This window comes from Zosterops lateralis (genome assembly GCF_965231275.1).
Source record: "Zosterops lateralis genome assembly, chromosome: 1".
Classification (NCBI taxonomy): domain Eukaryota; kingdom Metazoa; phylum Chordata; class Aves; order Passeriformes; family Zosteropidae; genus Zosterops; species Zosterops lateralis.
Window position 1 is genome coordinate 26,978,735 of NC_139762.1, and position 15,183 is coordinate 26,993,917.

General features: G+C 40.8%; 1 protein-coding gene across 1 annotated transcript in view; it reads left to right on the forward strand.

Moving 5' to 3' along the window:
• Nucleotides 1-346: 346 nt before the first annotated feature.
• The window catches only part of GLCCI1 (glucocorticoid induced 1), a gene marked incomplete at its 5' end in the record, with an annotated part of 52,437 nt that continues 37,600 nt past the window's right edge, over nucleotides 347-15,183 (forward strand). Inside the window, one exon of the mRNA XM_083866850.1 lies at nucleotides 347-791. Within this exon, the coding sequence (XP_083722976.1) occupies nucleotides 347-791 (445 nt within the window). The remainder of the gene's footprint in view (nucleotides 792-15,183) is intronic.

A 15,183-nucleotide genomic window follows, 5' to 3' on the forward strand; every position in this document is an offset into this window, starting at 1 on the left:
GCCCCGCCGCCGACCGCTCTGAGCCGGCAGCGCTGTACGATGTGAGCGGTAGCTGGGCTCGGCAGCGCCCCCGGTGCTCTCGACGCTGGGGCGGGCAGCGATGGCCAGAGCCCGGCGTGGAAGCAGCAGCCGCCGTCGCCGATAGGAAGCGCCGGGGGCAGCTGGGCAGGCGGCGCGGAGACTCCCTCGGGCCGTGCGGCGCTTGTCCCGCCCCGCCCCCTCCCTCCATCCCTCCCCCTCCTCCCCCTCTCCCCGCGGCCGGTGCATGCGGGGCGCCGGGGGCCGAGCTCGGGTCCCCTGCCGCCGCCGGAGCCAGTGACCCGCGGGGGTCCTGCGCGTCCCCGCCATGTCCTCGTCCAGCTCCTCGCAGACCCCCCCGTCCCACCACCAGCCCCCGCCGCAGAGGATGAGGCGCGGCGCCGCCGGGTCCCCCACCGCGGGCACGGCCGGGGGCCCCGGTAACGGCGCCGGCGGCGGCTCGGCGGGGACCAGCCGGCTGCTCCAGCCTATCCGAGCAACCGTCCCGTACCAGCTCCTGCGGGGCAACCAGCACAGCCCGACGCGGTCCCCCTCCGCCTCGGTGGGCAGCAACACGGGCCCGGGGGGCGGCGGCGGGGGTCGCGGCGGAGGCAGCCCCCCCCCGGCCCCCAGCGCGACGCCGCCGCTGGCGGCGGGCGGCGGAGCGGAGCCGGGCAGGGTGAAGGGCAGGCAGCGGCGCTCGCCGGACAGCGGCGGCAGCAGGAGGAGCAGCTCACCTGAGAGACGGAGCCCCAGCTCCCCGGTGTACAGAGGTAAAGCACCGGGGGAAAGCCGGTCTCGCTCCCCCGCCCCGCCTCCGGGCACCCCGGGCTCTGCTTTCCGCTCTCGGGCTGCGCTCTGCCTTCCCCCCGGGGCAGCGGGGGTGGGATAGCGGGGGGACCCCCGGCCCGACGGGAGGAGCCCCGCCGGAGCCTTAGGGAGCGGGTCGGGGGCGAGGATGAGCCGTAAATCCCCCACCCCTAGGGCAGGTGTCGTGCCCCGGGTGCGCCCTACCAGGAAGCGGAGGGAAAAGCACTTCGTCCCGCCGCCCTCCCCCGGGAGGCGACCCCTGAAATGTCATCCTCCTTCTCGGGCAAGGTGAGGATCCCGCTTAGGAGAAACACCCCCGCGGCGGCCTCGGCAGGAGCGGATTGGAGCGGGGCGAGCCCGGGGGGCCGGGGGTCCCCGCCTGAGGGGAGCGGCGTGCGGGGCTCGGCTCCGGCGGCGGGGCTCCTGCTGCCCCTGCCGCTCCTGCCCTCGGGCTCCTGCTATTCCTGCCCTCGGGCTCTGCCGCTCCTGCCCTCCCGCTCCGGCAGCCGGGTGTGTAACAGCGAATGGAGCCCAAAATTAACCCGCTTCCCGGTCTCCAGCTCTAACTGTCTCCTAGGGGTGATAATGAGTTAGATTCATATCTGGGGTGTCACAACCCAGTTCTGAAGTGTGTGTTAAAACCCAAGCCTCAAATGCTCTTCTGTTCTGCGGAGCTCGATTTCTTAAAAGATTTGCATTTTTGTTAGATCATGGGTTAAAAGATGTGATGTTTCCAAGCACAGGCTCCAGACAAGGAAATTCCCATGTTGAGGTGCTTAAAAACAAGTCTGTTTCCTTGTGATATTTAGTACTGAATCTTTGAAACTGTAAAAAGCTCAACCAAACAAAACCCGCTGCAAACCAACCCCCAGTGTAGCCAAACGAGGCCTGTAAAGTTTAAAAGGTAAAATTGATTCGCAGCAAGTCCAACTTAACCTGCGTCAGGTTGTCTGTTAAATTATTGAACGTGTTAAAGTGGCAGTGGCCATCTTACCTCCCTTCTGCCTTCCCCCATCACTCGAGCACTTGAATGAATTGGGCTAAATGCACTTTTTATGTTGTCCTGCTGTAGCTATCAGGTATCGCACATCATCTCCTTCTGGTAATGCTTTCTGTGGTTCAATACCACTTGCTTTTTCTGTCTCTCCCATAAGTCTTACTGTGTGTGATTTCTGTGGCAAATTGTGGTCTGTGTTGGGTGCCAGCATGTGTTGTAGCAGTGGAATCTTACCTTCCTTCCTCTTCAGATTTATGTGTAGTAAAGCCTTGCTGTCTGTAGTGTTTGTAACTTGGGCAGATCTGTCATCAGAATTGTCCTAGGTCAGGGGCAGCATTTTAGAGATGAGCAAAATGTCACTGCTAGTTACAAATGGAGTTAATTTGCCCTATGCATCTGCTTATGCAGATGACCTAATTGATTGTGTTATAATCTGACCAGACACGCTTTATAATGTATTTTTCAAAAAGACAGTATTTCTGCAGAGCGTTGTGTGTGCTTGAAAATGGAACTGAGCTTCTGTGGTTTTCATTCATTCAAGCTCTGCTTAAAATTTTAAAGATCATATTTTTCTGACTGTATGGAGCATTAAGTGTAGATTTCCCTTTTGCCTCTTAAATCTTTGGAAAATGCTAATGGGAAATTAGGAAAACCAAAATAGCTGTGCATATGAATAGTGATGGTGCTGATGATGAGCAGTAAATTATTTAATTATGGGAACCCGGAGGAAAACATTGTAGTGGTGCAGTGTACAAAGCCTACGCTGAAGGTGTATTGAAGAGGGAGGAATATGGGCAGTTACCTGCAAGCCAGAAAAACACTGCAAAGCTGTGAAGTACTTCATTAATGTGTATGAATTTTTTTGTTGGAGGGAAAATCTTAATTTTAGAAAGTGGTTTCTAGTCTTCTTCATCTGTGGGCTATTTTAGCCTTAATAAATCAGACTATAAATTAGTACTGAATGACTTTTCTGTCATTAAACTTGTTTGAGCTTGCCTCCTGGTGAACTGCGTCAGCAGTGCACAGAGCTTGATTTGGTTTAATGAGTGCAGTGTATAAAATCATAAATGGTCCGTCGAGAAATGCCCCCTGTAATCTGTATGCACTGCAAAGAATTCGTTCCCCCTCCTCCAGGTCAAGCCAGCTGCTGCTGCAGGAGCTGACATCCTTTAGCAAATCCTGAATGAATGAATGAAAACAACGTGATCGCCCTAATAATGACCACAATTGCACACGTCAACAGCTTTATTTTACTGAAATACAGGCACCATTTTCTAGCGGGCGAGAGTAATAAGATACTCTATTTCTTCAGTCTTGCAAATGAAAAAAGGTTACCAAACCTCCCCTTCGTCTGCCCCCCCCAGCCCCCGCCCCCGCCAAAACTAGAGCTGTTTTTACACAATTTGGAATACAGTTCCATGCCTTTGGGCAGTATTTTGTCTTTGTTTCCCTGCTTGTTCTCAGCATTTTAGTACATGATGTGTGGACACTAAAAATGTGTTTGTAGTCTATATGGTGATAGTAGTGTATAGAAGACTGCTGAACTGAAGGACTACTGCAGTAATAATGGAGGACTTGAAAAAAATTAAATGTTCCATTTTCAGACATGGACCATTTTGCTGTGGCTTGTTAAACAATGCTACTCCAGCTATTTATAGTTGTTATCAGTATGCAAGTCTTGGGGAAGTGGCTTGATTAAGTTTTTTTTGTCAGTTTTTCAAAACCATTTCCCACTGCTGTAAAATGTGAGCTTAGGCTCTAGGTTTAATCCTGTTGTTTTTCTCACCAGCGCAGGAGATGTGTTTGGCTCTGCAGTCTGACTTGGATTGTTTCACGAATATGCTTGTTGTGGAGACTGCTTATGATTCTGATGGATAGGTATTATTCTCTTAAGACACCTGTCCTTTCCTCACTTCCTTTCAGCCTTCTTCAGTTATAGATGCCTTGAACTGGCTATGCTACTAAGCCATTTTGTGTGGATATTTTAGTGATTTGCTAGAGGTTCTTTTATGAAGGAGATTTCTGTGAAAACACTTCTGCTTTGAGCCTCTACAGGTCAGAGCAACTACCATTGCAGGCACTGACATCACTACCACATGAATGAAAGCAGCATGGTCTGTTTTTTCTCCCATCATCATGTTTTTTAACCCTTCTTTCTAGTATACCATAAAGATTTTTGTTCTGTAGCAACACCCTGTGTTTTTAGGACTGAAACTTTCAATAATATGATGTTTTCTTCTAAGCAAATTCGGGGATTTTTAGTTGTTAGCAAACCATCAATGCCAGTAGCAGTATTTGGTTAGTACTGTTACTGAATTGGTGAGAAATCATAATGTTACATATATATTTTTAAGAAGCTAAAAAAAGAGGGGAAAAACCTTCTGATATCATAGGATAAATCTGCAGTGTGCAAGTCTACAGCTTTCCTCTTTCTTGAAATATGTTTGTTGATTACTAGTAGATATTTTTTATAGTGTGTTCATGTTTTGAAGAGCTGGCAGTGGAAAAAGTGTCTTGTTGAATGTAACAACACGTGGTTTTCTTAGAGGGAATATGTCTGTTAGATCTCTGCATAAAAATAATGACAACAGAATCTGAAGCTGTATGGTTTATGACAAAGGATATTCCGATGATAATCCCAAAAAGCCAAACCCTTGGACATGTCAAATAAAACTTGCTACTTGCCTGTGAACACATCTTTTAAAGAAAAAAGCAAGTTCTTTTCCTCCTTGCCTTACCTGGATAAAATCAGAAGTTTCTGCTGTTATGCAAAGTAGCTTGTGTAAATATGAGAGTGGGTTTCCTGTTTAGTTTCTTTTTTTTTATGATACATTAATATTTTGTATACAAGGAAGGTGTAAATGACTTCTCTGTGATTCAAACTCAGCACTGTTCTCACCAAACACTTTGATTTGTTTACTGTTAACTCTGGTGGTACTGTAATAATATGCTTCATATTTTTCTAACTTTCACTTACACATTTTATAGTACAAACTCTTTTCCATTTCATTTCCAAATTTTAATGACAAACGTTATTTTTAAGGACGTATGAAAATACTGTAATCAGTTTGGCTGTTAAATGTTCCCAATGTCTTTTACTTCCCAAAATAACTCCTGAAGATTTGCCAAAGTCAGTGAGAGAAATTACAAAAGATGCAAAACAACTGCAGAACACAGTTCAGCATAAGAAGTGTATATATCTGGTTTTAGGCTAGTGGAATAAAACAATATTGTTGATCTCTACTCTTGTAAGGGATATCAATATTAAAAAAAACACCCCAAATTTGCACTTTAAAAGTTAAAACTGTTTTAATATCCTGGTTTCAAACAATCTAATATTTTGGCATCAGAAGCATTTATACCAGAGATCAAGAAGATCTTTCCTTTATTTCTAGCAAATGTAGGTAAGGAAGTAATTTTTGTGACGCTTCCTATTTCCTGATCTCTGAATAATAGCAGTATTCCCATAATTGTGTGGCCAAAAAAGTTTTGCTCCAGCTTTGTCCCTCTCTCTTCCCAAAATAGCTTTCATTGGAATATAATATGATGACATAAAAGACCCTGGCTAAATTTGATCCAGTTGTCCTGAACTTGGAGCCTTTTTAGTTACATGTTTTAACAGGACTGTAAATGAGAATGGTGTATTAGATGTCTTTAATAAATAATAGTTCAGAAAACAAATTGACTTCTTGCAGGTGTTAAACTACAGGAAGGAAAAATAGGAAGATATTTTCTCTGTTGAACTTGAATAGTGGTGTAGCAAGGCATTAGCTTTGAAGACAGAACCTCCCTCTTTCATTGAAAAAAAACTGACTTAAGTATATGGTTATACCTGTTTTAAATTACTTGACCTTTAATTCTTATTCTTTGGACATAAGCAAGTATTCGTGTGTTACATATGGCCAGACTGAAGTTACTTTCCAACATCTGTGCATAGTAAAACAGTGACAAATACTGAAATTTGGTTTCTGAAGTTCATGGTTTCCGGTGTTTTGTTGTTTTCTTTCCCATGGTGGTGGAGTGAATGGAGGTTCTTAAAATGTATTTTAAAATGCAGGGAGGGTAGATCAATGGAGTGTATCTTAGAATCTTACAAAAAAGGCAGTGTTCACTAAGTCTAGACTGCTATATTGCAAAAATTCACAGTGGAAAGCCAGTTGCTTTTAAAATGAGTTTTGTGCTACTAGTCTATATCATTATGAAAAAAATAAAAATAACTGATGCAGTGTTTCTAAAGTTAAGTCTAGACTTGAAAGCAGTAGTTGTAACAATCCAAATAGAAAATAGATTATATGCTCCTCAGTGTTTCAGTTTAAGTGAATATCTGAAATACATTTTAAAAGGGGCTTTACCAGTTGATTAATTATCTTCATTTGAAGAAAATAATTTTGTAACCTGCAGTGAAAAATGAAAGTTCCTCAGTTGACGGTTACTTCAGTAGAGAAGTTGTTGCTAGCACTTGACAGAACAGGTAGTCCTTCATGGATTTCACATATGTTCTTTGCAAGTTGTTAAAATAGTAGAGTTTAAACATCAACTAGCATTTTTTAATAAGTATCTTTTATTGATGAAAAATATGATCCGGTATTAAACTGGAAAATTTTGCTCAAGAATTTAGCTGTTAATGATCATCATCTTGTTTTAGTGTTACAGCATTGTTAGTCATTCAGTGCTGCCTCTCATGTAAATCTGTAGTGCTTAAACAATGGCATAAGGCATTTTCAGGCAAGTAAAATATTGCTAACATCTCATCATTAGAAGGGATGCATCACAGCAACTTGTCAGCCTGAGACCGTGCCCTTTTCCTTTGTGTCCCCATTTATAAGGTTTGAGTAATTGCAAAATGAAGAGCATTGGAAATCAGGGTGAAGGAAAATGGGTGTTTGTACTTAATAATCTAATTCTGAGTAACAATTTTCAATGTGTATTCATTTCCCCAAAATTAGATAGTCCTTCAGTTATGCTTTTTTTTCCCATCTGATTTGATTCTGGAGCTCATCACTACTGTACAACTAGTTTCAAATTGGAGATGAAATGCTAAAGTGTGGAAATAGTACTGAAAGTGATTAGAGACTTCTGCAGTATGGATACCACACAGGGTATCCTGACACAGTGTGTAATAGCAGTCCTTTGGAATGGTGAGTCGGGCTCTCTGGTTCTTACCTTTCTGAAGCTCAGATCACTCATGGTCTGTGGAAGCCCTCATCCGTGGTTGAAACTGAAAAACGTGTGCTCTTAGGAACTCTTTCCTGCTCTCCCAGCTGTGTGAGTCTGGCCTTAGGAGCAGAGCTGTTCTGTTACGTGGCCCCCTTGGATTGTGTGGTGATAACTGTGCTCAGTCTCCTGTTAGTAGGACAGAGGAAGGCATGTAGCTCCTGGAAGTCTCTCGTGGAAGGAAACACAGCCAGGAGGCCAAGTGTGGTTGTGTTGAGGAGTGCCCTCAGCCTGCTATCTCAGGCCTTGTAATACTGTCTCTGCCCTGGGCATGTTCATTTCACTTCTTCTCCTTTGGTATATGCACTTCCTAGCTGCTGCTGCTGATTCCTGCCAAACTATACTCCCTTTTAGATTAGTTTTCTCTGACAGGGAGGAAAAACACCCAGAAGGTGTGAATGTCTACAGTCAAGCAATAACAGTTTTCTCTACAAAAAAAATTGTAAATGGGGGATTAACCTGAACAGTTGGTGTTAGGTCAGTGAAGATGGTTGTGATGGGAGCTTTTAATTTTTTGTTGTAGTAGATCTCTTAATTAGCTTTCCATATTAGATATTGTTGCTTTGCAGATTGTATATACTTCCCAGTAGGTCATAAAATGTTACGAGCTTGAGTCTTGAAACTTCAGTGCAAGTACAAGGTATGGGTTGACCTCCTTATTGAGTGTTGCATATACCCCAGTGGTAAATGAGGCCGCTGATGTTGGTGCTTGTAAGGGCTGGACTTCCGCTGTTGATGGTGTTAAATTGAGGAGCAGCTATTTGCAATGGATATTGTTCACAAATATAAATGAGTGATTAACAGCATTGGCTCTTACATGCCATTTATTTTGCATGGCTTGAAACTATTTTTACCCAAACTACTCAATGTTTCCTCTTTAGGAAGAAAGTGTCTTCTACTTTGCTCATAAGAACAGTAGGTAGTAGTTCTGTCATGGTTTTTGAATAATCTAATATTCTCTCAATCTGCTATGAGGTAGTCTAAACAAAAATAATAATTTAAGTGTCTTATTCCTTGAACAGTGCAAGTCATCTGTTTGAAGAGGGCTATTTCAGCCTCTTCTCCTATGCTCTTACCACTAGGCATTATGCAGTGTTGTAAACACGCTTCTGAATTTCAGGAATTAACACTTATTTCTGACTGGCAGGTCATTGCAAGATGACTGGCATTCATACTTGAATTTGAAACTAATTTCTGTAGCTAAGTTAATTTTAATATTATATAATAAGTATAAATCTGTCTTTTAGAAATATTTTCTGTAACAGTAATTACTCAGTTGTGAACTGATTAAATGTATGGCATTGTGGGTGTTGTTACATTTTGTGCCTTTTAATCTCAGGTGTTTTGGTGTACAGTGCCTATTTTGGAGTTCTGAAAGAAATTATTATTAAAGGTTCACTCATTAGATTATCTGGGTACCTACATTTTTTGTAAGTCTTCAAGGTTGGAAAAAAACCCCAAACATTTTAATACAGGTGCTTTAGGCTGCAGTGCCAAAAAAATTTCATAATTTGTCAGCATTTGGAGACCAAGCTATCATTTGGAAATAATGTGTTCTTACCAGGAAACAAGTTTTGGTTATTCAATGTTCAATTACTAACTAATTCAATTAATTGTAGTCTGCAGAAATTACCCTGTAAATACAAACCCCACTTCAAATTATGTCATGCAGTCAGAAGTTGGCTATTAGGGAGCAGATTACCTAAGTGCAGATGTAAAATCCCAAGTTTGTGAACATGTAACACTCAGGGATAACAGCGCAGTTGCTTTTCTCAGAGGAAGTGCTGTACCCATGCTGGATCAGAAACGTTACTGGATAAACCTTGAAAATTTTGCACTGTGTTCCTGTAAGTCAGGCTACAGAGAGACAGCATGGAGGAGCCAGCTCTACAAGAGCTATGGATTTCTGTAGGTATTTCACATGATGTCAGTACCACTCCTGCATGCTGTGGCAGAGCTCCCTAGCACAGTAGGACTAGAAGATGGTGGTGACTGTAGTAGGTATCAGAGTGGTGCTGTCTGTGCTCTGGAAAGGTTTGGTGAGTCCAAACATGGACTCACACATGGAGTCAAATTCGGTGCTGAGTGTCAGGTAGTTGGTCTTTCTGGAATCTGGAGCCCTGGAAAAGTACATTATAAAAAGTACATTATAAATTATAAAAGGTGTGGCTTTGCAGCATTGACTCTGAGCTAGGTGTTACACCACCATATTCAGCATAAATTATTCTAAATCTTTGTTACATGTGATATCTTAACTTTCTGCTTTTCAAAGCATTGAATATTTGAGCTGCTCACTGAAAGTTAAACCCAGATTTACGCTGAGTGTCCCGGAACAGACTTTGACCAGTGTGACTCTAAAAATACCAGCTAACTGCTGAAGAATGCAGAATGAGACTTAGGTTTACACAGTAGTTGGGAAGCTGCCAGGTTAAAGGAGAAGCTGTCTTCACAGAAGTAAATTTCTGTTCAAGGTCTTAAAATCTTCATTCTTAACTGATAGCTGTGTTTGCTTAATTGTGGCAATTGATAGTGGAATACCACACTTCCTTTCTCTCATACTCTTGATTCCTCTGCTATTTCACCTTCAGTGGCTCCTTTGTTATACCTGATACCCTGCCTGGAATAATCATCTTTGCCATGTTTTCTTCACCCACAAAGAAAACATAAAATACATTTGAAATACTTGCTGTTCTTTTCAAGGGGAACAAGGAAAAAGTCTAATCTGGAAGAGGAAAAATTCTCATGGGCAAAAATGTAATTAACTCATGCATGTTTAAAAGTAATGTGTATTTGAGAAATGTCCATACAAGGAAGAGACTGGAGACACATACTCAGTATAGGATATAGTCCACATGGAAGATCCAAATAAACTTTGAGTGTTGCTGTAGAAAGAGAGGCTCATTCTTTCAAAACAAATTGTTTAGCAAAGTGTGCAGTCCATATATTGTTTAAAATATTCTGTAAAACTATTGTATAGATCTCTCTTAATGTCTTCCAAAGAAGGAACTAGGCTATTCAGATAATTGGAGATTCGTGATTTTGTTTAGTGATGTGTATAGCCTTTAATATGAAGTTGAAGGAGATCTTTTGACTACAAGATTTATAGTAGAACTTAGTCTGACCACACTGTACATAGGAATTTACCAACTGCAACAACTCAAAATATGGAAGAGGCAGAAGAAATGGGTGTGCTAACACTACATAAGATAAATGTTAGATCTAGCTTTGTTTAGTCATGCAAATTTGCATGCATATACAGCAAAAGAAGAAAATCCTACATAGAGGTTTGTTTAAAATTCATTAATTTGTAGTGACATTTTAGATTTCAGAAGGAAGTAGTTTGAAAATTTGTCTAAATGGGATTGCTCTGCCTTGAATACAAAGAGAATCTGTTTTAATGGAAAATGTTAATACTGTTGGAGTCTTTCAGACATCAGAAAAGTTCAGGGATGTGATCTGATTGCATGGACACTTACCTTGAAAAGGCTGCTAGGAATAAGCAGAGAACCTGCAAGAAACATCAGGAAGAACTGAGGAAAGAATGTCATGTTACCAATCAAAAGGTGAACCTTAGCTGAAAATTGTTAAAACACAAACAGGCTTGGACTTCGTGTGCTTTAAGAGAGATAATAGAAACATGCAAATTGAAAAATGAGGAAAAAGGTGTAGCCATCTGGTATGAAGAATAAAAGATCTGAGAATGATTTGAGAGTGATGTGCTAGTGTATGGTTTCAAAGTCAGCTCCAAGGAATAGTAGCAAGAGTCTCAGAGGAGATAGCACAGATGTTTTTTCAATGCTTTGTGCTCACCAGAAAAAAGTCCAAGAAGCCACTTTCCGTAAGGACAGTGATTTTTAACCCAGAAAGAAAAAAGCCCCCAAATTGTAAGAGACAAGGATATTTTGGAATTAGGAATTACCAGGATTGTGGTACAGATTGCATTTCTCAGTAAAGGCAATTCAGAGTTCTCCATTGCAGGATTCAGGAAAAGCCTACCTAGAAATTGACACTTGCCTTCAAATTTCTGAGGCAGTCTTGTCAGTAGGAGAGATAGCATTTGAGAATAGATACCTCTTGAGTATAGCAGGTATGTAGGTTAAAAATGTGAAAAATGTTGTGTCCAGTTCTAAAGTATAGAGAACCATTGGTGAAACTTCAGAAGAAATTTGAAGGGGTGGTAGAAACCAGGGAGAAATGTTAAAGTGCAGAATGGGCTTTCCAAGTGGTGTCATGCTAACCTGGTCATTTTGATAAGAAAACTGATCTAGATAGAAGTAGATCTTATTTGGTTAGGCAAATTTTGCAATTAGGGTGATGAAACTGTTGATGAATATTGAGAGTTTTAATTAGTACACAGGAAGATTATGCAAGAAGAGTTTAAGAACCATGGGAATTCAAGTAGTAGGTTTAAAAATTAGATTTGAAAGTAAAAAGTAGAAGTTAATGTATGTGGGATTGTACTTGGTCAGAGTATCTTTTCCTCAAAGGAGGAGCATCTGATTTGAAAATTCTGGAGGGTGGAGTTGGGTGATGGTAAGATCTCTAAACTGCCAACGTGAAGTAACTTAAAAACTTCTGGGCACAGGTCTGGTCTTACATGAAGAGCAATCAGCCACACAGGGGCTGCTGAGGCATTAAGTGGGATACTGTACACCCTTTTGGTGCTCCACAGTTCAAGAAAGGTAAAGTCAAACTGGAGCTGACTCAGAGTTAGGAGTTTAACTGTGTGATGCTAAAAAAAATCCAAATAAAAATCCAGTTGCTTTATCAGAATCCAGGTGAGCAAGGAAGGGAATGGGTGGATTGGTTTTACAATGTAAATATTTATATATTAAACTGTAAGAAGGCCTGAAACCATCAGGACAAAAAAGTTCCTAGGTAATTTTTCCAGTAGGAATTGTGAGGACAAATAGCTGCTGTAAGACTGACTATACTCTGTTTTGAAGTGATTATGTGTTTTGTCAGATAGCTGCAAAGTGGGCTTCAGATTTAGGAAGTTGTTTCCAGTCCTTTGTTTCTGTGTCTTAACTGATAATGAAAAGATAATTTATTTAATCATCAAAGTTGAGCACTCTCATTTAGGCAATCAATTTTAATCTGGTTTCACATTTCTATTCTTCACTTTTTTCTTTCAGAAAAATGTATTATTCTTGTTTAGTATAATTTGCTTTAGCTAGGAGAATGCTTTCTGTCTAATAATTGGCGATCATTATGATGGCATTGTATAGCCTCTGTGCATTGATTACAGTTCTTTGCGTATTTTCATTATGAAAATGGTGAGTTGTGCCTTCTGATTTGTTTTATTCATTATTATGTCCAGCTGCATTTTGATGGAAAGATGAATTAGATTAAAGGTTTACAAAACCTTCACTTTCTACATCTTGTTAAATTTTAAGTATTGTTATATCAACAACAAAAAAATCCCTTCAGAGTCATCAAGTTTGAAAAGGATATTCTTCAGTTACTGAATCAACTCCGTGTGTTTATAGTGACCTTCAGTATTTTAATTATTAATATACTGGAAAAAAAAAAATAACACCCTAAGCTTTAGTGCTGTTCTTGGTTCCCAGTTTGGTTCTCAATATTTGATGCATAGACTAGATGATTCTGCAAACCTAAATTAATGAGCTAAAAAGAGGGCAATTCTCTGTATCTGCTGAAGTGCCCAGCAGTTAATGGATGGTTGTTTCAATGTGCTTTTTCTGAAGTACTTAGCTGCTGAGCTCAAATCAAATTTGCCTTAACTTTATAGTATGAACACTTTTTAGATACTTTATTAAATGGTACTAAGTTTAGGTATTTGTATAGTATTTAAATTTGCAATAATAATCTTACAAAGAAAAATATATTCTAAAAACATGAAATATGTAAAAATACGTGGTTTTTACTTACATGTCATCCTGTTAGAAGAGTGCAAGTGTGTAGGTTACATCTGTTGAACAAAGCAGTCTTTTGTGACATGAAATCCTTCAGGTCTTATACATGCCAGCAGTAATCCTCGTTAGAAGAATAGTTTAGCCTTAGTGGACTGAAAGTTTCTGCCATATGGTTTGTTTACTTTTCTTATGGAGATTAGAGCGTTCTTTCTGTCTTTGATCTCTAAGGATAATGTTGATTTTAAACAGGGGAGTTTTGCTGTGAACAAAATCTGACTCCTGAAAGGTATTCATAGCCACATTTTACTTGTCGTGTGGTTGGGGGGAATGAGGGACATGAGGCAGAGACCTTGCTTCAACATACATGCACAGGTGACCAGGATTTTCAGTCAACTGGAGGTCCAGTGCAATACGCCTACGAATTGATCCGTATGTTTTTCTTCCTGTGGTACCCATGCTAGCCCTGCCACTGTGCCTTCCTGTGCAGTTGGGTGAGCAGAGCTATAATTCCCATCCTTGAGAGTCTTGCATGAAACCTCCGTTATGGAAGGAAGTGCCTTAACCTATGGGTTGGGTTCAGTGACTAACCAGAAGAGGTTTTCCCTTTCTAGATGACTTAGTCATAAAAGCTATAAAGGATAATTCAATATAGTTGATTCCTAAATCCTGTACTGTAGGTCAGTGCGTGTACAATTTTCCTTTGAAGGAACAAGCTGGTGTTGATTTATGTTGTTTTCCCAGTATAGGTGATGTCCTGTCTTGATAGACTTCTGTTTCTTGAAGTTCAGTCTGAATTCTCATAAGCCTTGTCAGGTACAAAACCAAATCTGTCCTGACTACCAGACTGTAAAATGATCTGTGTGGAAGACTGGCTCCCCTCTTTTTTTTTTTTCTTTTTTTTTTTTTTTTCTTCCTCCTCTGAAGAATCCTGGGTGTAGAAAGCACATAATTCATGGACCTGGATCTCTGAAAAGATCTTTACTCTCAAGAAGTAGGCTGCTTTCTGCTTGTTTGGTTTTGGTTGTTGGAGCCTTGGTTAGGTTATGGTGCTGTTCTGTGCTGCCTTTTTTTTCCCTTCAGTTAGGATAATGAGAGGAAATTAGAGTGGATTGTGTCTGTCTCTTTAGAGTAGTAACTTCAGACTGTCATCCCTCTTAATTTTTACTTATTCTTTTGATTTCTAAAGATGGAAACTGGAGAATAATTTCTGAAGTTGATACAATTGAACCAAAACCAGTGTGGTGCACATAATGAAAACATGTTTTAAGGAGCTGAATGTAAAATTTTTTAGAGCTGTATCAGAAGGTAACTTAAAAATACTTTCTTCTTATATTCTCTTAGAATTATAATTTTGGTAGCAAAGCACTGTACTGCCTTTTAAATATTTGTAAACACTAGTATTTTGTATTGTTTTAAGCTACTAAAGAGATTAGGCTATTTAATTTGAAATTACGAAGGAGGAGTGCTGTAATTTCATGTTTTTTCTTTTCAATTACATAAAGGGGCGCTGTGGGTTTTTTTAAGATCCTACTTAAAATCCTATTTTTTGTTATTTTGTATGAGCAGTACAAGGCAAACAGCATGCTCTTTGTTGCTCTGCACCTTTCTGAACTGTTAAGGCAGTCATGCAGCCAGTTAGCAGGCTGGGTCAGAAACAAGTCCGTCAGTCACTGGCAACTGGGAAATATCTTTTGAGCCAATAGATCTCTTTACTCCTCTGAAGTAAAACTTCAGGGGACCCCAAATCCCTTGTTAATCTTTTTCATGAGAGATTTTGGCTCCAATTACAAGAGAAAAGCCTTCTTGAGAATGAAGATTGAAATATTTTTTTAGCGTGGCCTCTAAATCCCCATTATTCAATCTTTTTCCTGGCAAAGTCATAGAGACAAGTTCCACAAATTAAACATGCACCAATTTGACCATCTACCTACATAATCAGAGCAGGAAAGACCAATCAGATATACATTCAGATACCAGTACAGTGTCACTGTGTACTTGCTTAAAAAGCAAACAAGAAGTAAAAAACCTCCCCTTGGCCAGATTCTTAAGAGACACAGTCCCCTTGAATCCAGAAATCTGCTTTTGTGGTACTCGGGGAATTACTGTCCAAAGTAAGCGAGAACAAAGGTATGCCTTTTTATCCCTATCCACTTCTACAAAGTGTAACAGGAGAGGGGACTTTTAAGTAGATGTAGAACAGTCATCAGTAGCTACTGTGGGAAATGTGACTTAAGTGATGTCAGGCCATCTTCTTACAGGTTGTTGTGG